The sequence below is a fragment of the Salarias fasciatus genome, chromosome 7 (assembly GCF_902148845.1).
Source record: "Salarias fasciatus chromosome 7, fSalaFa1.1, whole genome shotgun sequence".
In the NCBI taxonomy this organism is placed as follows: Eukaryota; Metazoa; Chordata; class Actinopteri; order Blenniiformes; family Blenniidae; genus Salarias; species Salarias fasciatus.
The window spans coordinates 31,581,500-31,591,129 of record NC_043751.1 but is presented as its reverse complement, the minus strand read 5'-3'; the positions used below and the strand labels follow the sequence as shown (position 1 = coordinate 31,591,129).

General features: G+C 55.8%; 1 protein-coding gene and 1 pseudogene across 5 annotated transcripts in view; one reads left to right on the top strand and one right to left on the bottom strand.

The window, feature by feature from the left end:
- ppfibp2b (PPFIA binding protein 2b) overlaps nt 1–9,630 on the top strand; it is a 156,716-nt gene that overhangs the window by 7,192 nt on the left and 139,894 nt on the right. For all 5 annotated transcript variants that reach the window (XM_030096225.1, XM_030096221.1, XM_030096222.1 and 2 more), the window contains exons 2-3: nt 5,393–5,497; nt 6,322–6,554. In XM_030096225.1, the coding sequence (XP_029952085.1) occupies nt 5,416–5,497; nt 6,322–6,554 (315 nt within the window). In that variant the 5' untranslated portion in view covers nt 5,393–5,415. The remainder of the gene's footprint in view (nt 1–5,392; nt 5,498–6,321; nt 6,555–9,630) is intronic.
- The window catches only part of LOC115391472 (WAS/WASL-interacting protein family member 3-like), an 11,754-nt pseudogene continuing 9,270 nt past the window's right edge, over nt 7,147–9,630 (bottom strand).

The following is a 9,630-nucleotide window of genomic DNA, read 5'->3' as shown; positions in this document are numbered from 1 at the left end:
GTCTCTACGTGAAAGTTGGCGAGGCACGATGGACGTGTGTGTTTGGGGATGATTTTTGTGGTTTTTTTTGGGGGGGGCGACTGATCTGGAATGAATGGGAAAAAATTGCCGTTTTTTGGGAATTTTCTCCGATTTTTTTTGCCGGAATGCAGAGAAAAGTCACAGGAACACCATTCCTGGAATTTAGACCCGTTTGGTGTGGTTTTTGTGATGTTGCTCCAAATGCTGCGTGCCGCTTTTTTTTTCCAAAGTTTTCACGGCCAAAAGCCCGTCGCCTCGCCTCGGACTCTTCTTTTGGTTTTTTGTGGACAGTAATCTTTTTGCCTGACCAGAGGCAGGCACAAAGAATGAAGGAACCTGAAGTAGACTCAGCTCACTTTCAGAGGTCAGAGGTCAGTTCGAGCCACTCCTCAGTCTGGAAGATCCTCGGTGTGGATGCTGAGAATGACGCAGAGCTCTGAATGGTCAGGGTTCTACAGGGTGCTTTGGAACTAGAACCAGGTTCTAGGATGTGTCAGGGTTCTGGAGTTTGTCACGGTTCCTAAACAAGTCAGAGTTCTGGATCGTGTCGAGACTCTGCCACATGTCAGGTGTTCTAGAATGAGTCAAGGGTCTAGAATGTGTTACAGCTCTAGGACATGTCCGAGTCACAGAACGTGTCTGTAATGTGTCGCAGTGCCACAGTGTGTCTTGAGTTCGGAATGTACCGGGGTTCTAGAACTTCTCAGGGTTCTGGATTGTCTGCTCCTGCTGGTTCCGTTCTTCCTGGTGGCTGGACTCTCCTTGTTACGGTTCCTCTCTGGTTCTTGTGGTTCTGGACTCTCCATCTCTCCGTCCGTCGTGACGGATCGGTTCCTCTCACAGTCCAGAGACCGTGGTTCCGCGTTGGAGTGAAGGATCTGGTTCTCTGTGGTCCTGTCAGCCGATGAGGTGTTTTCATGGACATTGCTGGATCATGTAGCATGTTAGCATGTTAGCATGTTAGCATGAAGCGGCAGCTCGGTCTCCGTCCTGCAGTCCTTCACGCTGCTCCTGGGTCTCGGCTCCGTTCTCCTGTTGTTGACTGCAGATGGTTCCTTAAAGCGGCTCTCGGCTCAGGGTTCCGGTCTGCCGTTTGTGCCCTCGAGCAAGTCGCTGCAGGTGTGACGAGTGCTGCTGAGATTCTCTAACTGAAAGCTCGAGAATGTGGACAAACGGGAAACCGAGCAGGTGTGAAGGTCCTGAAACAGAGTCTGAGACAGACAGGAAGACGGATCCTGAAGAAGATCCTGAAACAGGTCCTGAAACTGATCCTGAGACCGGTCCGGAAGCAGGCCCAGAGTCCGGTCCAGACTCAGGTCCAGAGTCCGGTCCAGACTCAGGTCCAGAGTCGGGTCCAGAGTCAGGTCGTGAAACTGATCCAGAGTCAGGTCCTGCAGTAGGTCCAGAGTTGCCGTCCTCGCACCCTCGCCTCCTGCCTCCTCGCCTCCTGCCTCCTGCCTCCTGCCTCCTGCCTCCTGCCTTCTGCCTCCTCGCCTCCTGCCTCCTTGCCTCCTGCCTCCTGCCTCCTCGCCTCCTGCCTCCTCGCCTCCTGCCTCCTGCCTCCTGCCTCCTGCCTCCTCGCCTGCTGCCTCCTGCCTCCTGCCTCCTCGCCTCCTGCCTCCTGCCTCCTGCCTCCTCACCTCCTGCCTCCTGCCTCCTCGCCTCCTGCCTCCTGCCTCCTCACCTCCTGCCTCCTGCCTCCTCGCCTCCTGCCTCCTGCCTCCTTGCCTCCTGCTTCCTGCCTCCTGCCTCCTGCCTCCTCGTCTCCTCACCTTCTGCCTCCTGCCTCCTCGTCTCCTCGCCTCCTGCCTCCTCGCCTCCTGCCTCCTGCCTCCTGCCTCCTCACCTCCTGCCTCCTGCCTCCTCGCCTCCTGCCTCCTCACCTCCTGCCTCCTGCCTCCTGCCTCCTGCCTCCTCGCCTCCTGCCTCCTGCCTCCTGCCTCCTAGCCTCCTGCCTCCTGCCTCCTTGCCTCCTGCTTCCTGCCTCCTCGTCTCCTCGCCTCCTGCCTCCTGCCTCCTCACCTCCTGCCTCCTGCCTCCTCGCCTCCTGCCTCCTGCCTCCTCGCCTCCTCGCCTCCTGCCTCCTCGCCTCCTGCCTCCTGCCACCTTGCCTCCTGCTTCCTGCCTCCTGCCTCCTCGTCTCCTCGCCTCCTGCCTCCTCGCCTCCTGCCTCCTTGCCTCCTCGCCTCCTCGCCTCCTGCCTCCTGCCTCCTCGCCTCCTGCCTCCTGCCTCCTTGCCTCCTTCTTCCTGCCTCCTGCCTCCTCGTCTCCTCGCCTCCTGCCTCCTCGCCTCCTGCCTCCTCGCCTCCTGCCTCCTGCCTCCTTGCCTCCTGCTTCCTGCCTCCTCGCCTCCTGCCTCCTGCCTCCTGCCTCCTCGCCTCCTGCCTCCTGCCTCCTCGCCTCCTGCCTCCTGCCTCCTTGCCTCCTCGCGTCCTGCCTCCTCGCCTCCTGCCTCCTGCCTCCTTGCCTCCTGCTTCCTGCCTCCTCGCCTCCTGCCTCCTGCCTCCTGCCTCCTTGCCTCCTGCTTCCTGCCTCCTGCCTCCTCGTCTCCTCGCCTCCTGCCTCCTCGCCTCCTGCCTCCTGCCTCCTCGCCTCCTGCCTTCTGCCTCCTGCCTCCTTGCCTCCTGCTTCCTGCCTCCTGCCTCCTCGCCTCCTGCCTCCTGCCTCCTGCCTCCTTGCCTCCTGCTTCCTGCCTCCTGCCTCCTCGCCTCCTGCTTCCTCGCCTCCTGCCTCCTGCCTCCTCGCCTCCTGCCTTCTGCTTCCTGCCTCCTGCCTCCTCGTCTCCTCACCTCCTGCCTCCTCGCCTCCTGCCTCCTGCCTCCTTGCCTCCTGCTTCCTGCCTCCTGCCTCCTGCCTCCTCGTCTCCTCGCCTCCTGCCTCCTCGCCTCCTGCCTCCTGCCTCCTTGCCTCCTCGCGTCCTGCCTCCTCGCCTCCTGCCTCCTGCCTCCTTGCCTCCTCGCGTCCTGCCTCCTCGCCTCCTGCCTCCTGCCTCCTCGCCTCCTGCCTCCTGCCTCCTGCCTCCTTGCCTCCTTGCCTCCTGCCTCCTGCCTCCTCGCCTCCTCGCCTCCTGCCTCCTGCCTCCTCGCCTCCTCGCCTCCTCGCCTCCTGCCTCCTGCCTCGTGCGGGTCGGACTGGGAGTCATGTGCTGGTTGGTCTCGTGCTTCATCAGCTTCACTCTCAGGGCGAAACAGATCACAGCAGGCAGGAGTGTGTCGGAGCGCCGGCCGGCCTGGATCAGTCCCACTGGGCGGAGGAGAGCAGGGAGCTGCAGCCCACACACACACACACACACACACACACACACACACAGCCAGCAGCCACACATCAGCCATGGTTCACTGGAAAAGATCATGCGAGCCGTGCTCAGGCCCTCGGCCCTCGCTCCGGGAACACACTGTTTATAGATCCATGCCTCTTCCTGAGCGCCGGAGGAAAGCTCCACCAACGAAGAAGAACCTTCAGCATCAACAGACCCTGGAATGAAACTGCTGCTTTGCTTCGGCTCTGAGGAGTCATGTGGTCCGAAGAGGCCACCGAGCCTGTGTGTGTGTGTGTGTGTGTGTGTGTGTGTGTGTGTGTGTGTTTCAGGCCAAGTGTCAGGCTTGTTTAAACTGGGTTTTTCTGTAGTTTCTCTGTAGTTTTCCTGGAGTTCTTCTGGAGTTTGACAGAACGTGAGCGGCTCTGCTCTCGGTGAAGGACTCAGCTGCTCGTCTGGTTCTCTGAACTGGTTTTTCTGGAGTTTGTGGGGAAAAGGTGTGTCTGATCCAAACTGAAGACCTGCAGGAGAAAACACACACACACACACACACACACACACACACACACACACACACACACGTGCGGGTTTTCGTATGGTCGTGGGGACATTTTGTCCCCACGACATAGGAAAACCAGCACAGTGTCATTTGTGGGGACATTTCTTGGGTCCTAATGAGGGGAAACTGTGTTTTCTTGGCCATGTTGTTGTTGCTGAAGAAAGTAAAAGTGCAAAAACATTTCTTTAGGGTTAGGCTGTGTTTTGGTGTGGGTTAGGGTTAGGGTAAGATAAGATAAGATAATCCGTTGTTAATCCCCAGAGGGGAAATTCAGGTATTGCAGCAGTACAGGGCAAAGAACAAGGGTATGCATTGGGTTGGAAGAAAAAAAAAAAAGGGCTAGGAGTTAGGGTTAGGAGTCAGACATGAACGGGAGTCAATGGAAGGTCCCCACAAGAGTGGGAAGCCTAACGTGTGTGTGTGTGTGTGTGGACAGACGCTAAACAAACCGCATGAGGGTTTTATTCTCCTGACTTCTGACCTTTGGACGTTAACTTGTTTCCCTTCATCAACTTTAACTCTGATGAAAAGTCAGATTAAAGGTTAAAGGTGGAAAAAACACGAGTTTGATTCCAGTAAAAGTTTAAAACGTCAGTTAAATGTGTTAAAGGCTAAAAATGAAGTGGTTGTGGTATTTTATCAGACGGTGTCTGATCGTGGTTTGACGGTGTTTCATGGTGTTTGACCGTGTTTTGTGCGACTCCCGGTCAGAACGCCGCGAGCAGCTCTGCGATTGGCTGAGCTTGAGCGGCTGAAGCGGGAACAAAGCCTGGGCTGTGCAGCAGAGCGTCACAGAGCGGCTCTGTCTCCGTCCGAACGGAGACGTCGCCTCGTCTCACTGCAGGGCGGAGCAGCTCCACCTCCACCCTCCATCCTGTCTGCTGCACCTTCAGCCTGGAAACACACTCTCCTCCGCCCGAACACTGACCTGCCCTTCAAAATAAAGACTGGAAGGAAAACATACGACACTTCAACACAGAGGTCAGACATAAAGATAGGGAGAAAAAACATTTAAACTGCAGATCAAACCAGAACAGCATCAGAATGAATCTGATAAAGTTGGAAAGACTTTCAAAAAGTGTGATCTGGCCCCCTGCTGGTGGTCATGAGAACTGCAGCTTCAGGTCAAAACATGTTCATTTGTGTTCTGCTCGGATAAGAAGAGAGGAACAGTGCCTTTTCCAGAAATGTGTTTCAGTGGGCGTCCTGCGCCACGTGAAGCCGAACGCTCCGCAGAAACACCGAACTTCACCTAGAAGTTCATCACATGAGGTGTTCTGAGAAATACACAGCTTTGAAAAATGTTTTAATGTTTCAACACAGCTTTTATCTCAGAATAGAAAACAAAGAAGAAAAGTGTGTCTCTGCCAGCAGGTGGAATCTGTGATCTCTACCTCAAAACATCGATCAAAACTCAAAGACGAGTTCTGCCGCGCTGTGAAAACAGACGTTCTCCCTGCTGGACGTTCTCGTCTCATTTCACTGAGAACCGGATTCTAATAGTGTTCTTTTCATCCGTGTTCTCGTCACAAACTGCTTCTTCCATGCTCCTGCAGAACGTTCCAGCTCCTCGGGCCCGATGCTTCCCGCCGTCGCCATGGAGACGGAGGCCAGTCACATGCTGCAGGCGGCGCTGGAGCAGATGGACGACATCATCGCAGGTGAACGGCGGAACGTCCATCATCCCACAAGTTAGAAGCTCCGGGTTCTCCATGTTCTGATAGCTCTCCTCATTCCCCGCTTTGGTCTCCACGATCGATAGGAGCTCTGACGGAGCTCTGACAGAACTCTACTAGAACTCTACTAGAACTCTACTAGAACTCTACTAGAACTCGACGAGAACTCTACTAGAACTCTACTAGAACTCGACGAGAACTCTACTAGAACTCTACTAGAACTCGACTAGAACTCTACTAGAACTCTACTAGAACTCGACGAGAACTCTACTAGAACTCTACTAGAACTCTACTAGAACTCGACGAGAACTCTACTAGAACTCTACTAGAACTCTACTAGAACTCTACTAGAACTCGACGAGAACTCTACTAGAACTCGACTAGAACTCTACTAGAACTCTACTAGAACTCTACTAGAACTCGACTAGAACTCTACTAGAACTCGACGAGAACTCTACTAGAACTCTACTAGAACTCTACTAGAACTCTACTAGAACTCGACGAGAACTCTACTAGAACTCTACTAGAACTCGACTAGAACTCTACTAGAACTCTACTAGAACTCGACTAGAACTCGACTAGAACTCTGGGTTCCTTGTCGTTAATCGTCTTTACGACTCAGATGCCCATTTTTCTGTGATGCGTTCAGGGACCGGAGGAAATGTGTCATGTTCCACGTTCCATCGGTGGTGCAGCAGGAGGATTTCCTCCGCCTCCGCCTCTGCCGGCAGGTGGAGAACCTGCGGTGGACCGGTTCAGAGTCTAGTGATGAGAAGCGATCAGCTGATCCACCGACTCGTCCTCTGCAGGCTCCAAGGCGGCGGCGATGGACTGTTCCAGCAGCGTGTTGGACCTGGGCTCCGGCGGGTCCTGTGGCTCCGGCAGCTCCGGCGGACCCTGCGGACCCCTGCAGGTCCTCCAGCTGGCCGAAGACCTGAAGCTGGCCCTGGACCTGCAGCCCGGTCCGGAGCAGAGAGACAGTCTGAGAAACCAGCTGCCTGCAGGGACCGTCCAGACACTGATGGACTGGCTGAGAGGAGAGGTGAGACACACACACACACACACACACACACACACACACACACACACACACACACACACACACACACACACACACTGTGTCTTCACAACACACTGTCCACGGTGTGTGTGTGTGTGTGTGTTTTCATCAAAGTGTCAGGTCGGACGTTCTGCTGGTAGATGACTGTACAGTGTAAATTCGGGGCCCTGAGCTTGACCTTTGACCCGCTGATGTGCCGGAATGTGACTTCAGCACGGGAGAGACGGGAGGAGTAAATGTGGAAAAAAATAATGTAATAAACGGGGATGAATGAAGCGTGATGATGAAAAATCTTCTGTGAATCGAATGTGAATCAGCTGGAAGTCAGCTGTAGAACAGCTGTAAACACTGGTGGGTGTAAAGCCGGATCAGGTGGAGGAGAACCCGTCCTCAGGTTCCTGGGGTTCCTGGGGTTCCTGGGGTTCCTGGGGTTCCTGGGGTTCCTCAGGTTTAATAGAACTTCAGTAAACCAGATTCTGGGCGTCAGGAGGCTGCAGGTCCCACTTCTCTGGAAACAGGATGCTGAATTTCAAAGTAAGAGAAGTCACATGGAGTGTGGAGGCGAGGCCCGGAGTCAGGGTGGGGCAGCGGGGCGGATGAGGGGGCAGCAGGGTGGATGAGGGGGCAGCAGGGGGCAGCGGGGCGGATGAGGGGGCAGCAGGGTGGATGAGGGGGCAGCAGGGGGCAGCAAGGTGGATGAGGGGGGCAGCGGGGCAGATGAGGGGGCAGCAGGGGGCAGCGGGGCAGACAGATCAGCTGGCAGGAACTTGGCGTCTCCTCGCCCCCCTGGACCTCCTGCCTGTTTCCCGGCGGCTCAGAGTCGCTGACGGAGGCTTCCTGGAGACTCGGACTCGGCTGTGATCTCTGACAGGACGGTGAGACCCCGTGGCTCCGCCCCCTCCTCCCCGCCGCCTCTTCTTCACGGTTCACTGACGAGCTTTCGGAAACGTTTCTCAAGAAGATTAATCAACACGACGTGTTAGCTGCGCCCCCTGCAGGCACCGGCTGCACCATTCAGTCTGAACTCCTCACTGCTGAGAGGAGCCGGCGGAACAGGAAGTGACTGAGCCTGCAGGTCTGGGACCAGGTGTGGACCTGCAGAGGAGGAGGAACCTGCAGAACCAAGATCAGAGGAGGAGGCTTTCTGCTGTACTGGTTAGGGTGAGGGGGATGGAGACAGAGATGATGAGCTCTAGAACCTGGTCTCAGTGATGAGCTCCAGAACCTGGTCTCAGTGATGAGCTCTAGAACCTGGTCTCAGGTCTGCGATGATCTCTAGAACCTGGTCTCAGGTCTGTGATGAGCTCTAGAACCTGGTCTCAGGTCTGTGATGAGCTCTAGAACCTGGTCTCAGGTCTGTGATGAGCTCTAGAACCTGGTCTCAGTGATGAAGCTCTAGAACCTTGGATTTGATCATGTTGTCCTCTGACAGACGTCTTCTGAATTTAAATGTTTTCCCCGGAGCTTTAAAGCCAGTTAAACTCAGATGAATATCAGGAAGTGAATCAGACCAGACCGTGGTCCGTCCCGCGAGAGACCAGGGTCCTGTCCTCCTGCTGAGCCAGTAGCATCCAGTGGAAACGGGGAGCAGAGTGGAGGCTCTCAGGGGGAACGTCTACATGAATATTAAAGTTAAACTAGAACCATTTGATCTGAACTCAGAACCAAACTGAGAGAACGTCTGAACATTCAGATCAGAACTCAGAATCTGGAGCTGGAGGACAATATCTGTGTTTTCAGAGACCTTTCAAAGGTTTTCTGATGCTTTCTGTTTATTCTGTTGATTCTGTGGAATCAGTTTTCAAAATAATCTTAATGTTTGGCCTGAGAAAAAAGTCCAGTATTTAAAAAAATGGCTGAAACTTCAAGAAATGAGTGAAAACAGCTTAACAGCTGAAACGATCTGGATTTCTAAAAGGAGAAATCAGACACGCTGAAGGAGGAGGAAACTGAAATCTGAGCGTTCTCCGTCCTGAAATCCATGAATGCAGTAAAACACGTGATCAAAACCTCCCGAGCGTCGGATCCACAGGAGAAGTGAAACAGAACGGCTGCTTCAGATCGGAGGACTGGAGCTTTGAAACGGTTCCTCCTGGACGCTGATCAGCTTCCTCTTCCTCCTCCTCCTCCTCCTCCTCCTCCTCCTCCTCCTCCTCCTCTTCCTCCTCCTCCTCCTCCTCCTCTTCCTCCTCCGCCTCCTCCTCCTCTTCCTCCTCCTCCTCCTCCTCCTCCTCCTCCTCCTCTTCCTCTTCCTCCTCCTCCTCCTCCTCCTCCTCCTCCTCCTCCTCCTCCTCTTCCTCCTCCTCCTCCTCCTCCTCTTCCCCTCCTCCTCCTCCTCCTCCTCCTCTTCCTCCTCCGCCTCCTCCTCCTCCTCCTCCTCCTCCTCCTCCTCCTCCTCCTCCTCCTCTTCCTCCTCCTCCTCCTCCTCCTCCTCTTCCTCCCCGCCTCCTCCTCCTCGTCCTCTTCCTCCTCCTCCTCCTCCTCCCTCCTCTTCCTCCTCCTCCTCCTCCTCCTCCTCCTCCTCCTCCTCCTCTTCCTCCTCCTCCTCCTCCTCCTCTTCCTCCCTCCTCCTCCTCCTCCTCTTCCTCCTCCGCCTCCTCCTCCTCTTCCTCTTCCCTCCTCCTCCTCCTCCTCCTCCTCCTCTTCCTCTTCCTCCTCCTCTCCTCCCCTCCTCCTCCTCTTCCTCCTCCGCCTCCTCCTCCTCCTCCTCCTCCTCCTCCTCCTCCTCCTCCTCTTCCTCCTCCTCCTCCTCCTCCTCCTCCCCTCCGCTTTCCTCTTCCTCTTCCTCCTCTCCTCCTCCTCCTCCTCCTCCCCTCCTCCTCCTCCTCTTCCTCCTCCCTCCTCCCTCCTCTTCCTCTTCCTCCTCCTCCTCCTCCTCCTCTTCCTCCTCCTCCTCCTCCTCCTCCTCCTCCTCCTCCTCTTCCTCCCCCCCCTCCCCTCCTCTTCCTCCCTCCTCCTCCTCCCTCCGCTTCCTCCTCCTCCTCCTCCTCCTCTTCCTCTTCCTCCTCCTCCTTCCTCCCCTCCTCCTCCTCCTCCTCCTCTCCTCCTTCCTCCTCCC